General features: G+C 44.3%; 1 protein-coding gene and 9 non-coding genes across 10 annotated transcripts; 1 reads left to right on the top strand and 9 right to left on the bottom strand.

Moving 5' to 3' along the window:
- Positions 1-141: 141 nt before the first annotated feature.
- trnaa-ugc (transfer RNA alanine (anticodon UGC)) lies at positions 142-213 on the bottom strand. The gene has a single exon. It is a non-coding gene; the product is annotated as a tRNA-Ala (tRNA).
- Positions 214-323: 110 nt separating this feature from the next.
- Positions 324-395, bottom strand: trnag-ucc (transfer RNA glycine (anticodon UCC)). The gene has a single exon. It is a non-coding gene; the product is annotated as a tRNA-Gly (tRNA).
- Positions 396-1,631: 1,236 nt separating this feature from the next.
- Positions 1,632-1,703, bottom strand: trnaa-ugc (transfer RNA alanine (anticodon UGC)). The gene has a single exon. It is a non-coding gene; the product is annotated as a tRNA-Ala (tRNA).
- A 110-nt stretch (positions 1,704-1,813) lies between these two features.
- trnag-ucc (transfer RNA glycine (anticodon UCC)) lies at positions 1,814-1,885 on the bottom strand. The gene has a single exon. It is a non-coding gene; the product is annotated as a tRNA-Gly (tRNA).
- A 1,245-nt stretch (positions 1,886-3,130) lies between these two features.
- trnaa-agc (transfer RNA alanine (anticodon AGC)) lies at positions 3,131-3,202 on the bottom strand. The gene has a single exon. It is a non-coding gene; the product is annotated as a tRNA-Ala (tRNA).
- A 110-nt stretch (positions 3,203-3,312) lies between these two features.
- On the bottom strand, positions 3,313-3,384 carry trnag-ucc (transfer RNA glycine (anticodon UCC)). Its single transcript has one exon. It is a non-coding gene; the product is annotated as a tRNA-Gly (tRNA).
- Positions 3,385-4,427: 1,043 nt separating this feature from the next.
- On the bottom strand, positions 4,428-4,499 carry trnaa-cgc (transfer RNA alanine (anticodon CGC)). Its single transcript has one exon. It is a non-coding gene; the product is annotated as a tRNA-Ala (tRNA).
- A 110-nt stretch (positions 4,500-4,609) lies between these two features.
- On the bottom strand, positions 4,610-4,681 carry trnag-ucc (transfer RNA glycine (anticodon UCC)). Its single transcript has one exon. It is a non-coding gene; the product is annotated as a tRNA-Gly (tRNA).
- A 2,530-nt stretch (positions 4,682-7,211) lies between these two features.
- trnaa-agc (transfer RNA alanine (anticodon AGC)) lies at positions 7,212-7,283 on the bottom strand. The gene has a single exon. It is a non-coding gene; the product is annotated as a tRNA-Ala (tRNA).
- A 3,702-nt stretch (positions 7,284-10,985) lies between these two features.
- On the top strand, positions 10,986-11,898 carry LOC133449548 (high choriolytic enzyme 2-like). Its single transcript, XM_061728711.1, has one exon. The coding sequence runs from the start codon at positions 11,101-11,103 to the stop codon at positions 11,896-11,898; it is 798 nt and encodes a 265-aa protein (XP_061584695.1). The 5' UTR covers positions 10,986-11,100.
- The last annotated feature ends 4,196 nt before the right edge of the window (positions 11,899-16,094 follow it).

The following is a 16,094-nucleotide window of genomic DNA, read 5'->3' as shown; positions in this document are numbered from 1 at the left end:
GGGATTGATGTTCAATAGCAAGCATTAAGTCCAATTCATCTTGCGAGTTTGTGTAACTACGAACATAATTAATCCTTTTTGGAACAATCAGTGTTGCTGATTACCCTTTCTTACTTCCTTGAGTTTTTTTAACACATATAATGGAGATGCCGGGGATTGAACCCGGGGCCTCATACATGCAAAGCATGCGCTCTACCACTGAGCTACATCCCCTTTGGTGGGTGCTCCTTAAGACAGGAAGACAGGAAGTTCTAAGAGTTATGAGTTTCATGGAAAACACTCTGTTGAAGTGTGAAAATTCAGATTTCTCACAAAAGTAGTGCTGCGATGGCCGGGAATCGAACCCGGGTCAACTGCTTGGAAGGCAGCTATGCTCACCACTATACCACCATCACTCAGTTGTGGCAAATCAACGTCATAATTTCCGCAACACACTGCATGTTGTTGATGCCAAATTCTGACCATACCATCCGAATGTTGCAACCGACATTGAGACTCATCATACCAGGCAACGTTTTTCCAAACTTCTGTTGTCCAAATTTTGGTGGGCCTGAGTGAATTGTAGTCTCAGTTTCCTGTTCTTAGCTGAGAGGAGTGGTACCCAGTGTGGTTCTGCTGTTGGGGCCCATCCGCCTCAAGGTTCGACGCGTTGTGCATTCAGAGATGCTTTTCGGCTATTTGGTGAGCCTGAGGGAATTGTAGCCTCAGTTTCCTCTTCTTTGCTGACAGGAGTGGTACCCAGTGTGGTTCTGCTGCTGTGGCCCATCCGCCTCAAGGTTCGACGCGTTGTGCATTCAGAGATGCTCTTCGGCATACCTCGGTTGTAATGAGTGGTTATTTGAGTTACTGTTGCCTTTCTATCAGCTACAACCAGTCTGGCCATTCTCTTCTGACCTCTGGCATCCACAAGGCATTTTCCCCCAAGAAACTACCGCCCACTGGATATATTCTCTTTTTCCGACAACTCTCTGTGAACCCCAGAGAGGTTTTTGCATGAAAATCCAAGTAGATCGACAGGTTCTGAAATACTCAGACCAGCCCGTCTGTTACCAACAACCATGCCACGTTCAAAGTCACTGAAATTACCGTACTTCCCCATTCTGATGCTTGGTTTGAACTACAGGAGATTCTCTTGACCATGTCTACGTGCCTAATTGCATTGACCCCAGAGAGGTTTTTGCATGAAAATCCAAGTAGATCGACACGTTCTGAAATACTCAGACCAGCCCGTCTGTTACCAACAACCATGCCACGTTCAAAGTCACTGAAATTACCGTACTTCCCCATTCTGATGCTTGGTTTGAACTACAGGAGATTCTCTTGACCATGTCTACGTGCCTAATTGCATTGATTTGCTGTCATGTGATTGGCTGGTTAGAAATTTCCATCGAAGAGCAGTTATTTTACCTAATAAAGTGGCCAGTGAGTGTAAATGCATACATATGTATGCGTCTCATGTATACTCCTCATGAACATTAAAGCTTTTTGAAGGGATTGATGTTCAATAGCAAGCATTAAGTCCAATTCATCTTGCGAGTTTGTGTAACTACGAACATAATTAATCCTTTTTGGAACAATCAGTGTTGCTGATTACCCTTTCTTACTTCATTGAGTTTTTTTAACACATATAATGGAGATGCCGGGGATTGAACCCGGGGCCTCATACATGCAAAGCATGCGCTCTACCACTGAGCTACATCCCCTTTGGTGGGTGCTCCTTAAGACAGGAAGACAGTAAGTTCTAAGAGTTATGACTTTCATGGAAAACACTCTGTTGAAGTGTGAAAATTCAGATTTCTCACAAAAGTAGTGCTGCGATGGCCGGGAATCGAACCCGGGTCAACTGCTTGGAAGGCAGCTATGCTCACCACTATACCACCATCGCTCAGTTCTGGCAAATCAACGTCATAATTTCCGCAACACACTGCATGTTGTTGATGCCAAATTCTGACCATACCACCCGAATGTTGCAACCGACATTGAGACTCATCATACCAGGCAACGTTTTTCCAAACTTCTGTTGTCCAAATTTTGGTGGGCCTGAGTGAATTGTAGTCTCAGTTTCCTGTTCTTAGCTGAGAGGAGTGGTACCCAGTGTGGTTCTGCTGTTGGGGCCCATCCGCCTCAAGGTTCGACGCGTTGTGCATTCAGAGATGCTTTTCGGCTATTTGGTGAGCCTGAGTGAATTGTAGCCTCAGTTTCCTCTTCTTTGCTGACAGGAGTGGTACCCAGTGTGGTTCTGCTGCTGTGGCCCATCCGCCTCAAGGTTCGACGCGTTGTGCATTCAGAGATGCTCTTCGGCATACCTCGGTTGTAATGAGTGGTTATTTGAGTTACTGTTGCCTTTCTATCAGCTACAACCAGTCTGGCCATTCTCTTCTGACCTCTGGCATCCACAAGGCATTTTCCCCCAAGAAACTACCGCCCACTGGATATATTCTCTTTTTCCGACGACTCTCTGTGAACCCCAGAGAGGTTTTTGCATGAAAATCCAAGTAGATCGACAGGTTCTGAAATACTCAGACCAGCCCGTCTGTTACCAACAACCATGCCACGTTCAAAGTCACTGAAATTACCGTACTTCCCCATTCTGATGCTTGGTTTGAACTACAGGAGATTCTCTTGACCATGTCTACGTGCCTAATTGCATTGACCCCAGAGAGGTTTTTGCATGAAAATCCAAGTAGATCGACACGTTCTGAAATACTCAGACCAGCCCGTCTGTTACCAACAACCATGCCACGTTCAAAGTCACTGAAATTACCGTACTTCCCCATTCTGATGCTTGGTTTGAACTACAGGAGATTCTCTTGACCATGTCTACGTGCCTAATTGCATTGATTTGCTGTCATGTGATTGGCTGGTTAGAAATTTCCATCGAAGAGCAGTTATTTTACCTAATAAAGTGGCCAGTGAGTGTAAATGCATACATATGTATGCGTATGTATGCGTCCCATGTATACTCCTCATGAACATTATAGCTTTTTGAAGAGATTGATGTTCAATAGCAAGCATTAACTCCAATTGATCTTGAGAGTTTGTGTAACTATGAACATAATTAATCCTTTTTGGAACAATCAGTGTTGCTGATTACCCTTTCTTACTTCATTGAGTTTATTAACACATATAATGGAGATGCCGGGGATTGAACCCAGGGCCTCATACATGCTAAGCATGCGCTCTACCACTGAGCTACATCCCCTTCGGTGCGTGCTCCTTAAGACAGGAAGACAGGAAGTTCTAAGAGTTATGAGTTTCATGGAAAACACTCTTTTGAAGTGTGAAAATTCAGATTTCTCACAAAAGAAGTGCTGCGATGGCCAGGAATCGAACCCGGGTCAACTGCTTGGAAGGCAGCTATGCTCACCACTATACAACCATCGCTCAGTTCTGGCAAATCAACGTCATAATTTCCGCAACACACTGCATGTTGTTGAAGCCAAATTCTGACCATGCCATCCGAATGTTGCAACTGACATTGAGACTCATCATACCAGGCAACGTTTTTCCAAACTTCTGTTGTCCAAATTTGGTGGGCCTGAGTGAATTGTAGTCTCAGTTTCCTGTTCTTAGCTGAGAGGAGTGGTACCCAGTGTGGTTCTGCTGCTGTGGCCCATCCGCCTCAAGGATCGACGCGTTGTGCATTCAGAGATGCTTTTCGGCTATTTGGTGAGCCTGAGTGAATTGTAGCCTCAGTTTCCTCTTCTTTGCTGACAGGAGTGGTACCCAGTGTGGTTCTGCTGCTGTGGCCCATCCGCCTCAAGGTTCGACGCGTTGTGCATTCAGAGATGCTCTTCGGCATACCTCGGTTGTAATGAGTGGTTATTTGAGTTACTGTTGCCTTTCTATCAGCTACAACCAGTCTGGCCATTCTCTTCTAACCTCTGGCATCCACAAGGCATTCCACAAGAAACTACCGCCCACTGGATATATTCTCTTTTTCCGACGACTCTCTGTGAACCCCAGAGAGGTTTTTGCATGAAAATCCAAGTAGATCGACAGGTTCTGAAATACTCAGACCAGCCCGTCTGTTACCAACAACCATGCCACGTTCAAAGTCACTGAAATTACCATACTTCCCCATTCTGATGCTTGGTTTGAACTACAGGAGATTCTCTTGACCATGTCTACGTGCCTAATTGCATTGATTTGCTGTCATGTGATTGGCTGGTTAGAAATTTCCATCGAAGAGCAGTTATTTTACCTAATAAAGTGGCCAGTGAGTGTAAATGCATACATATGTATGTGTCCCATGTATACTCCTCATGAACCTTAAAGCTTTTTGAAGGGATTGATGTTCAATAGCAAGCATTAAGTCCAATTCATCTTATGAGTTTGTCTAACTATGAACATAAGTCATCCTTTTTGGAACAATCAGTGTTGCTGATTACCCTTTCTTACTTCATTGGGTTTATTAATGCAAATAATGGAGATGCCGGGGATTGAACCCGGGGCCTCATACATGCGAAGCATGCGCTCTACCACTGAGCTACATCCCCTTCGGTGGGTGCTCCTTAAGACAGGAAGACAGGAAGTTCTAAGAGTTACGAGTTCCATGCAAAACAGTCTGTTGAAGTGTGAAAATTCAGATTTCTCACAAAAGTAGTGCTGCGATGGCTGGGAATCGAACCCCGGTCAACTGCTTGGAAGGCAGCTATGCTCTCCACTATACCACCATCGCTCAGTTCTTGCAAATCAACGTCATAATTTCCGCAACACACTGCATGTTGTTGATGCCAAATTCTGACCATACCATCCGAATGTTGCAACCGACATTGAGACTCATCATACCAGGCAACGTTTTTCCAAACTTCTGTTGTCCAAATTTGGTGGGCCTGAGTGAATTGTAGCCTCAGTTTCCTGTTTTTAGCTGAGAGGAGTGGTACCCAGTATGGTTCTGCTGCTGTGGCCCATCCGCCTCAAGGTTCGACGCGTTGTGCATTCAGAGATGCTTTTCGGCTATTTGGTGAGACTGAGTGAATTGTAGCCTCAGTTTCCTGTTCTTTGCTGACAGGAGTGGTACCCAGTGTGGTTCTGCTGCTGTGGCCCATCCGCCTCAAGGTTCGACGCGTTGTGCATTCAGAGAGGCTTTTCGGCTATTTGGTGAGCCTGAGTGAATTGTAGCCTCAGTTTCCTCTTCTTTGCTGACAGGAGTGGTACCCAGTGTGGTTCTGCTGCTGTGGCCCATCCGCCTCAAAGTCACTGAAATCACCGTACTTCCCTATTCTGATGCTTGGTTTGAACTACAGTACAGGTGCTGGTCAACGAATTAGAATAATCTGAAATAGTGCAATCATTAAATTCTTTGAATGCATTTTTTGTGCAGAAAGCAAATCAGGTGTTCACTGCACCTGTCCTACTCGTTAGAGTAATCACAGCTCAGCTCACACCTGCCTGTCAAAGCTCAGTTGAGCTTTCCAAAAGGTCCATTTAGGCCATTTAACTGTGACACTGTTGTTTTATTGAATAAGAATAATGGAGAAACCGTTTCATTGAATTAGAATAAATGCTCGAATTTTTGTTTTCTGTGAAGAGTGTTCACTGTGCAGTATAAAGTCAGGGTTGAGTAGAATTTCTAAGTTGTAAAATCAATCATGGGTAAGCAGCGCGACCTCTCAACCGGAATAGTGGCTCAAATTCAAGCCCTTCGCCAACAAGGCTTGACCCAAACTAATATTGCTGAGCAGCTCGGCATCAGCCAGTCTTCCGTCTGCAAAGCTCTCAAGAAAAACTGCAGCAAGCGCACCAACTGTTCCGGCCTCCGAAAAACTTCTGCTCGCAACAACAAGCAGCTGAGAAAGATCGCAGTCAGCAACCGGTTCAAGTCCACTTCCGAGCTCACCGACTTGTGGAACAAGCAGACCGGCGCTGACGTCTCCAGATCAACCACTTACCGTAGTCTGCGCGAACTCGGCTTCAAATCTCGCGTTCCAGCAGTAAAACCGATGCTGAACAAGAAACCAATGGAGAAACGGCTGAAGTGGGCCAAAGAACACGGCGAGTGGACTGCTGAAGACTGGCAGAAAGTGGTCTTCAGTGACGAATCACGCTTCTGCATCTCCTTCGGTGACCAAGGTCCTCGTGTCTGGCGTCGTGGTGGCGAAACCTACAACCACGAGTGCGTGAAAAGATCCGTCAAGTTTCCCCAGAGCGTTATGGTCTGGGGATGCATGTCTGCTCGGGGTGTAGGGAAACTCTGCTTCCTCAAGAAGAATGCTGCCGTATATCAAGATGTTCTGGAAACGTTCCTGATTCCGACTGTTGAGGAACAGTTCGGCGAAGAAGACTTCATATTTCAACAGGATCTTGCACCAGCTCATGCGGCAAAGTCGACCAAAGATTGGTTCACTAAAAAACAGCTTGAAAATTTTGGCATGGCCGGCCAACTCGCCTGCCCTCAATGTCATTGAAAACCTTTGGGCCATCGTCAAGCGGAAAATTCGCGACAGAAAGCCGACTACGCTGGACCAACTGAAGCAGAACATCGCCACTGCCTGGGAAGCTGTGAGTGCGGAAACTTGCGACAAGCTGGTCAAATCGATGCCGCGGAGACTTCAGGCAGTCATACAAGCCAAGGGGGCAGCCACAAAATACTGAGAAAGTGATGATTTTAATTATAATAAAAATTATTCTAATTCAATGAAACGGTTTCTCCATTATTCTAATTCAATAAAACAACAGTGTCACAGTTAAATGGCCTAAATGGGCCTTTTGGAAAGCTCAGCTGAGCAGATTTTTTTTTGCAGGTAACGAGTTCTGTGATTACTCTAATGAGTAGGACAGGTGCGATGAACACCTGATTTGCTTTCTGCACAAAAAATGAATTCAAAGAATTTAATGATTGCACTATTTCAGATTATTCTAATTCGTTGACCAGCACCTGTAGATTCTCTTGACCATGTCTACGTGCCTAATTGCATTGATTTGCTGTCATGTGATTGGCTGGTTAGAAATTTCCATCGAAGAGCAGTTGGAGCAGTTATTTTACCTAATAAAGTGGCCAGTGAGTGTAAATGCATACATATGTATGTGTACCATATATACTCCTCATTAACACTAAAGCTTTTTGAAGGGATTGATGTTCAATAGCAAGCATTAAGTCCAATTCATCTTGTGAGTTTGTCTAACTATGAACATAATTCATCCTTTTTGGAACAATCAGTGTTGCTGATTACCCTTTCCTACTTTATTGGGTTTATTAATGCAGATAATGGAGATGCCGGGGATTGAACCCGGGGCCTCATACATGCTAAGCATGCGCTCTACCACTGAGCTACATCCCCTTCGGTGGCCTCAGTTTCCTGTTCTTAGCTGAGAGGAGTGGTACCCAGTGTGGTTCTGCTGCTGTGGCCCATCCGCCTCAAGGTTCCACGTGTTGTGCATTCAGAGATGCTCTTCGGCATACCTCGGTTGTAACGAGTGGTTATTTGAGTTACTGTTGCCTTTCTATCAGCTACAACCAGTCTGGCCATTCTCTTCTGACCTTTGGCATCCACAAGGCCTTTGCCCTCAAGAAACTACCGCCCACTGGATATTTTCTCTTTTTCCGACGACTCTCTGTCAACCCCAGAGAGGTTTTTGCATGAAAATCCCAGTAGATCGGCAGGTTCTGAAATACTCAGATCAGCCCGTCTTTTACCAACAACCATGCCACATTCAAAGTCACTGAAATCACCGTACTTTCCCATTCTGATGCCTGGTTTGAACTACAGGAGATTCTCTTGACCATGGCCGTTTCCGAATTCGGACAATACCGCACTACATGCTACATACTGCAAAGTATGCACTGAATACTGCCTACTAAATTAACGATTCAGTACGCTGCTCCAGCAGACCGTTCACACAGCAGTGTGCTACAGTGTATCCCAGAATGCATCTCGCACCAAAACGTCAGCGAAAGATGAGATTTAAAAGCAGACTAGAAGCTGTTGTAATTCCAGCTGTAGCGCTGTTAATATGCCACTTTATTACGTTTTAACATCTTTTCAGGCGTAAAAGTAACAAAAGTAATTTGATCCGATGTTCCGGGGATCAAAAGAGCCGCCGGTCCGGCCGCATCAGCAGCAGCTGTTACCATGGTAACATCAGCAGCTCACGGCCGGAGAACAGACGCGATCGCTGGGTCAAACTACGGCGTCGTCCCGGGGAGAAACTACCGCCCACTGGATATATTGTCTTTTTCCGACGACTCTCTGTGAACCCCAGAGAGGTTTTTGCATGAAAATCCAAGTAGATCGACAGGTTCTGAAATACTCAGACCAGCCCGTCTGTTACCAACAACCATGCCACGCTCAAAGTCACTGAAATCACCGTACTTCCCCATTCTGATGCTTGGTTTGAACTACAGGAGATTATCTTGACCATGTCTACGTGCCTAATTGCATTGATTTGTTGTCATGTGATTGGCTGGTTAGGAATTTCCATCGAAGAGCAGTTGGAGCAGTTATTTTACCTAATAAAGTGGCCAGTGAGTGTAAATGCATACATATGTATGTGTCCCATGTATACTCCTCATGAACATTAAAGCTTTTTGAAGGGATTGATGTTCAATAGCAAGCATTAAGTCCAATTCATCTTGTGAGTTTGTCTAACTATGAACATAAATCATCCTTTTTGGAACAATCAGTGTTGCTGAACTCCTCCGAGACCCGGGTTTTTTCCTCCAGGACTGCCCGAGCCGCGGCTCGCTTGGCCTGCCGGTACCCATCTACTGCGTCAGGAGTCCCACAGGCCAACATAGCCCGGTAGGACTCCTTCTTCAGTCTGACGGCATCCTGTACTTCTGGTGTCCACCACCGGGTTCTAGGATTGCCGCCACGACAGGCACCGGAGACCTTGCGACCACAACTTCGAGCCGCCGCATCGACAATGGAGGCATAGAACATGATCCACTCGGACTCAATGTCCCCCGCCTCCCCCGGGATCTGAGAGAAGCTCTCCAGGAGGTGGGAGTTGAAGATGTCCCTGACAGAGGGCTCGGCCAGACATTCCCAACAGACCCTCACAATCCGTTTGGGTCTGCCCGGTCTGTCCAGCCTCTTCCTCTGCCAGCGCATCCAACTCACCACCAGGTGGTGATCAGTTGACAGTTGACAGCTCAGCCCCTCTCTCAACTTCAAGTGCAACATGCACTAAACAACAATGTTTGCCCCAAATACTTTCAATGTTTATTTTTGCAACTTCAAGTGCATCTGGTTATGGTTTCATCTAAAATGTTTATTAATTGCTGACATGAAAATAAAATCAATTTTATGCACCAAAATATTTTTGTTCCTTTATGAACATAGACAGATGTACATATGAAATTTTATTTTTGTGAGGAATTAAAATGATCACAGCACAAAAAAAACCAAAATCCTCAATCTAGATTTCACTTTTTTCACTTCACTTTTTTTTGTGGCTTCTGAAAAACAGACTATTTGTAAAGGTTTTTACCTATGAATCACGGCCATCATGGGGATGGACAACTGGCAGGGTTGCTGTATGATTGTAACAACAGTCACATTCGATGACGCTTGAAGCCAAAGTTTTTGGTAGAAGTCCATTTTTTGGCCACAATAGCTGTTTTCTCTGCCACTAAACATCAGCTAATCTAAACCTGATTTACAGTAGAGCAAAGACAAGACTGTTGTTAAAGCTCTCTTTGAATTACAGTCTCTGTGCAACATGCACTAACCAACAATGTTTGCACTAAACAACTAACAAACACAAAACAGCAATGAAGGGGTCACAACATAGACATATATACGTAGATGCCCCATGGAGCTGCTGCGATACGTCAACGTCGCCGCCATATTGGATGTGGCAAGACTGCGCTGTAAACTAATACAAGTAAATGGACTCATTTTCATAAAGCGCCTTTCTACAAAGAAATGTACGTTATACGTCTCATTTATTCATTCACACACGCACTAATATACTTGGGAAACAGTTAGACACCAAATATAATATATTTAATTTTCTCAGATGGCAAAAATAAGAACTTTATTGATCCCACATAGGAGTAATTCATGTTATATCAGCTATAGAGAACAAGGTAGTGCCGAAAAACAATATACTGTATACCCCCCCTCACAAAAATAAGAAAAATAGAGAAACATATTTTCTCATCAACAAAGCAAATTTCAAATAATCCTATTTAACATTTTTCAAGTAACAAAATAACATATTTGAACAATTTTTCAGATTCTTTCAGTTATTTTATTGTCTGAAAAATGGTTCAAATATGTTATTGTTATTTAAAAAATGTAAAAATTTGTTTTGTAAAAAAGAAAAAAGAAAAAAGCTAAATGTTTCCTCAACTTTACTGTTTAACTGGGAAAAGAGAAAGTGTGCGTCTGTTAGAAGGATGCAAACTTTTATCCTCAAATGTGTTTTATTAAGACCTCAGGAGATGTTGTCAGCTTTTGAATATGGGGCAAACGTACAAGTTAAATGACTGTATAATCATAAGTGATATATTTAATCAGAGGTGCAGATATACATGAAATAAAAATATGATTCTTTAAAATATCCAATTAAAGCTTTAGATAAATGAATTAAAATAAATCTAATACATTTCAAACTAATGCCGTTAGTGCCTCAGTTGTAGTTGGGTTGAGCGTTCACGTAAACAGCAGCATTCAGACTAAACATGTTTATGTTAGTATTTAACAGGAAGGCCTGCTGTACATATCACCTCCATCTGGGTGTAACAGTGTTGTAAGTTTCATGATCATGTTTCTTGTGTTTGTAGAATAACTGAAGAAAAGTAAAACAAATATAAGTAGAGCAGATTTCTGAAAAATGCAAATATAAATTGGTGTATTGGAGGTTAATTTGACAGAAAATATTTCACTGGTTGAAAAGTTTACAAAGTGTTGAGATGAAGGAAATATCGCTAGTTAAGCTGACTTTATCCATTTAATCAATAGTTATAAGAGACCGTGTTTGAGGAGTAGGTTTGTCTGCAGAGTCCTCCCTGCAGAGGTTGACATTAGGCCTAACAGTGTAGCCCCCCACCCATAATCCTGCTGCAGACACACCTGTGCAGGAGCGTATAAAGACCCTGGACCGGACTGAGCAGACATCAAGCTCCAAGGAGTCTCTCCACACCTGAAGATGAGTCCCTCTGCCAGCCTGCTCCTGCTGCTCCTGCTCGGCCTCTCTCAGGCTCAACCTTTCCAGGAGGATGAAGGTCAAGACGCAGAGATGGCAGAAGATGAAGAAACGGAAGTGGACATGACCACCCAGATTCTGACCACCAATAACGCCACAGAGGAGTTCCTGCTGGAAGGAGACCTGGTGGCTCCCGTTACCAGAAACGCCATGAAGTGCTGGTACAACAGCTGTCTGTGGAAAAAAGCCTCCAATGGCAAAGTGGTGATCGCCTACACGATAAGTTCTCAGTTCTCCGGGTACGAGAGGCAGACGATCGAGGGCGCCATGAGGGCCTTCAGCCGCACCTGCGTCCGCTTCACCCCTCGCAGGAACGAGAACGACTACATCAGCATTGTGAACAAAGGCGGATGCTACTCCGCCCTGGGCAGACAGGGAGGCCGGCAGGAGCTCTCTCTCAACAGGGCGGGCTGCATCTACGGTGGCATCGTCCAGCACGAGCTCAACCACGCTCTGGGCTTCCAGCACGAGCAGACTAGGAGCGACCGCGACCGCTACGTCAGGATCAACTGGATGAACATCATCCAGAAGAGCGCCTACAACTTCCACAAGCACGACACCAACAACCTGAACACGCCCTACGATTACTCCTCCATCATGCACTATGGAAGATTTGCCTTCTCCGTGGGCCAGGGGAGGGAGACCATCACCCCCATTGGAAACCCCAACGCCCGGATCGGCCAGAGGAACGGTCTGTCCCGCTGGGACATCAGCAGGATCAACATGCTCTACGGCTGTTAGCAACAATATCAGAGGAATAATGATGGATGAAATGCTCAGATAACAGGATGTGATCCCGCATGACCAAAATATTTGAAATAAATGCAATGCAAATAAGGGCTAGCTGTTCTTCTTCTTTTTTTCTGCAGAAGTGTATTCAGAATTTTGTCTACTTTTCAATCATATTTGAGGATTTTTTACAAGAAAAGTGAAAAACTTGAAAAAAAGTCTCTGCAAACTGAGACTTGATTTTTAATCTGAAGTAACCTGCAAGTGGTATCTTAATGAACCAGGGGTGGATCTACAGGGGGGAAGGGGGGCAGCTGCCCCCCACTGCAGAGCCTTGTCCCCCTTGTTGCCCCCTCATTTTAATGCTACTCTGACTATTCTGTTCAAAAGCTCCCCAATGCACCGAAATATACCACCAAATAAACTAAGTATGAACCAAGTATGAACCAAGTATAAACTAAGTATAAACTAAGTATAAGTAGGACCTGCTGTGAATGTAGAAAGCTATATGAGAACAGAACACTTGGTATACATCTTAAACTGGATGATCTTGGTTCTAGTTCATTACATGCAGTATTGATATCGTAAGTATTCATAGACAACATGCAGAGTTTAGTGGACATTCTTCAGTTGGGTTTTCATCATTTCTTTTACAGGATATGTTGGGACAGGGAAAGGGGGAGTACTGCGAGCTATTTACTCTGAAGACGCTCATCCAGGATACTGCATCACTTGTATCCTCGTGCAAGAGTTGGTCACACACGGAACCTAGACTAGACTGAAATATATCCAGGAGGATGAAGGTCTACAAAAGAAAGTAATTCAGTCAGGTTAATTATTAGAAGAGTCTTAAGATAAATTAAATTATGTTAATTTATATGTTTTACTTTTTATTTATTGATCATACATTAATTTTTAGGATTTTTACACATCTTGAACAGGCCATGTCAGATACAAGTGTAACAAAGATAGTGCAGAGCAGCAAACACTGGATCCTCTTTGGATCCAAAGAGGATGCTCTTTATTTGCACTAAAATACCTTGTGGGATGTAAATTGATTAATTTTACACGGTCAGGATATTGTATATTGTATTGTATAGAGGATATTGTGTAACTAACCTATTAGTTACACATGAAACAACAGTTGAATGACTGAGATTAGCATGTTTTTTAACATAATTTCTTTGGAAGAATCCCATAAAGGGAACACTTTTATTTCAATGATCTTTTCTTTCATTTATTTTGGGGCCCTACACGCTCGTGCCTGCAGGAAGCCGCTTCAGATAGGCAGGGGTTGTAAAAGCTGCTTTGCAGTTGTTCAATACATTTTAAACTTCAACAGTTATTGTGTGGTTTCTTTCTCTCCGGACATTTCTTAAGGCTCTGTAGTCGTGTCTACAACCTTCTGATACTGGTCCACAGTTAATAGATGTGTAACCTAACACATAGCTACCAATATTTACCTGTAGTAAGTATCACATGTCTCGTGATGTAAATCCTTTAGATTATATTGTAATAATCCCTGGAGATACGGCTCAAAATGACACCATAACATTAAAATCACAAATTGGAGGCTCTGTGTTCAGAAAATAATTACAAGGGCAGGATGGTGGTGAAACAGAATCTGAGCAGGACACTGGAACTAAATAACACCTGTTCTCAACCGCTTCCACCATTTTTTACAGTAAAACCTGAGCGAAGAATCCACAAAAGACCAACACCTCCTGACTTTAATCTCTGTGGACCACGGACCCCTGACTCCTCTGGAAACGTCTTTATTCTCATTCCAGGATTGATGATCGTGTGTCAGATCTGTGTGTTTGCAGTGTTCATAGAAAACCATCAGAGGGAGCCAACATCAAACTTTTAAAAGAACATTTTCCTGCTTGAAGCCCGTCTGCCAAAATAAACATTCATGTCCAAAACATCAGCTGTCAGGTCACTGTTCATGTTGGATTTGAGTTATTTAGTGTCCCTCTGAAATTATGATAAGCTTTTAGAGGTAGTAATGTGTGCTTTTCCTCGTCAGTGTTTCAGATCAATATACTCTTGATTTGCATCTTGATAATTACATTTATTTTACAACATTATCGGCTGATGTGTCGGACACAGAAAGAGTGAGCTTTCTCAGCACAAATAATTCTGTTTCACTTCATTTTCTAATGTTGATTCATTTCAACATTTCAACATTTTTAAAATGAGGTTTTATTAGTTAAAACAACAAAACAAATGTAAAACCTTCAACGTGTGAGGCCCTACACTTGTATGAGCTGTTGGGAGACATCTGGGTTTGTCAGCTTCTGTTAATGAAGCTGTTGGAGTAGACTTCCCCCTCAAGGCCCACGCAGGAATCACAGAACGCTGCGGTGGGAGTTTAAGTCGGTTGATGAAACTGGAATTTCAGCGCAGGAGACCTGACGAGAACCCCGGAGATCCACGACGTCCAGCCCGTCCCCTCACTTTTAACTCGTCCTCTCATCCCTCCCTCACTCCAACCCCTAATTGTGGTGATCAGATCTGAGACGGGCTGACTCGGAGTGGCGGCTTGACAAACGCAATCATCCGGACGGCCCGGGGTTGAGTGTCTGCTGGTTGGCAGCTGCCCCTGCTCCTCAGCTGGGGCCCCCGTGTTGCCGGCCCCCCGGGGGTCCTGCAGCCACCGGACCAGTCTGGACTGATTGGGGCTGGGTGGTGGGGTGCTAGTCTCGTGGAGGAGCAGGACGGGGGTTGCGGGAAATACTGTGAGGTCAAGGGCAGGATTTAAGGAAGGTGGGGGGAGGTATTAGAGACGCATACCCAGCGGTGGGTGCAGGGGGATCAGGACGAGGGAGGGTGAGAAATGAAGATACAATGTAGGGAATTATCTAAAAGGCTTTTGAAGAGCACGATCTGGAGCCCTTCCAAGTGAAGAGAGCAGCATTTATATATTCTAATGGCAGAGGCCCCCGGGGAGCTTGGACCAGGGTTGCCAGTGTTGTCAGCTACCAGAGCCACATCCACCCCACCGGCCCGCGACAACAGCGGCCACTCAAACTGCAGCCCGGCCTCCTTCAGCCCGTCTCCGTCCCTGGCGGCGCGGCGGGAATCCAGAGCCATCAGATTACGCAACGCTGTTTGGCTGCTGAAAGCCCCGGAGAGCGCTGGCAGATAATTGGCCGAGGCCAGAGCCGTGGAAATGGTTAAGTGTTGACTCCAGTTGATTGGATAATGGGTAATTGCAGGCTGCATTTCATTCAATGATATGCTGTTGGTGCAGCAGGGGCAGATGAAGGCGAGGGGAAATATTTGGCGTGCAGCGTTTTGCAAACCTGTTATTTAACACTTTGAGACACTTTTATTTGCTTGGATAATTTAACAAATGTGTCAGTTGCTGGTGCAGTTTAAATTGTAAATTACTTTATATACACGCCTTGATCAGAAAAATGTTGGGATGATTCAGAAAATGAAAATTGAAAGAATAAACTCAGGGTATTTCTTGACTTTTATTTTTGTCATTTCATTTAATTGTTAATTTACATTCTTCTTTTTTAAATACAAGACTTGTGACACATTCCTAAAAACTGCTTCTCAAGGTTTTAAAAGGTTTTTCTGGCAGTGTGGATACCTTGTGATTACGAGTTTATATTGTCCCAGTATTTCTCCAGACAAGTCTAGTTTAGTCTAGTTAAGTCAAGTTTGGTATCAAGATCATTGCATTTCTTTCCCCAAACGTGTCCGTACATTCTCTACCGTTGGCAGATCAGGGCTGCAGACAAGTCTGTCCAGCACCACCTCGTGCAGAAAGTGCGTTTGCACTCTTTCTGCACGAGCTTTCACCATTTTGTTTATAGAAGTCCCTGGAAAATGGATTAATTCAACAATAAAACACATTGCTGCTGCGCGGCGGTCCTCCCAGGGGGCTCTGGGCTCCGAGACGTAGCCTCCTCCAGACAAGGTTAGCATAGCACTTATTTTTCGCACAGTAAAGTAGTGTTTGTGAATATTACTCTGTGTTATAGGTCCTGAGAAAGGCTTCCCAGAGAAATCCCTTGCCGATGGCGTTATATCATTGTGGCAGGGTGGAGGAGCAGCCACTCAGCCGATTGGGCACACCTGTGCCCAATCAACCTCTCCACCCTGCCTGGCTACATAAGAAGTGGCTGCACACCAGCAAGAGGTCTCTGCTGAAGGTTCTGCTGGTGCACGTGTGTCTGGGTGGAAGAATAAAG

This window comes from Cololabis saira, chromosome 8 (assembly GCF_033807715.1).
Source record: "Cololabis saira isolate AMF1-May2022 chromosome 8, fColSai1.1, whole genome shotgun sequence".
Taxonomy (NCBI): domain Eukaryota; kingdom Metazoa; phylum Chordata; class Actinopteri; order Beloniformes; family Belonidae; genus Cololabis; species Cololabis saira.
Note: the sequence above shows the minus strand (reverse complement) of the source record. Positions and strands in the feature narration are given on the sequence as shown.

What these genes read in the sequence shown, in the direction of transcription:
- LOC133449548 (XM_061728711.1), top strand. Translation starts at nt 11,101, where the DNA reads ATGAGTCCCTCTGCCAGCCTGCTCCTGCTGCTCCTGCTCGGCCTCTCT.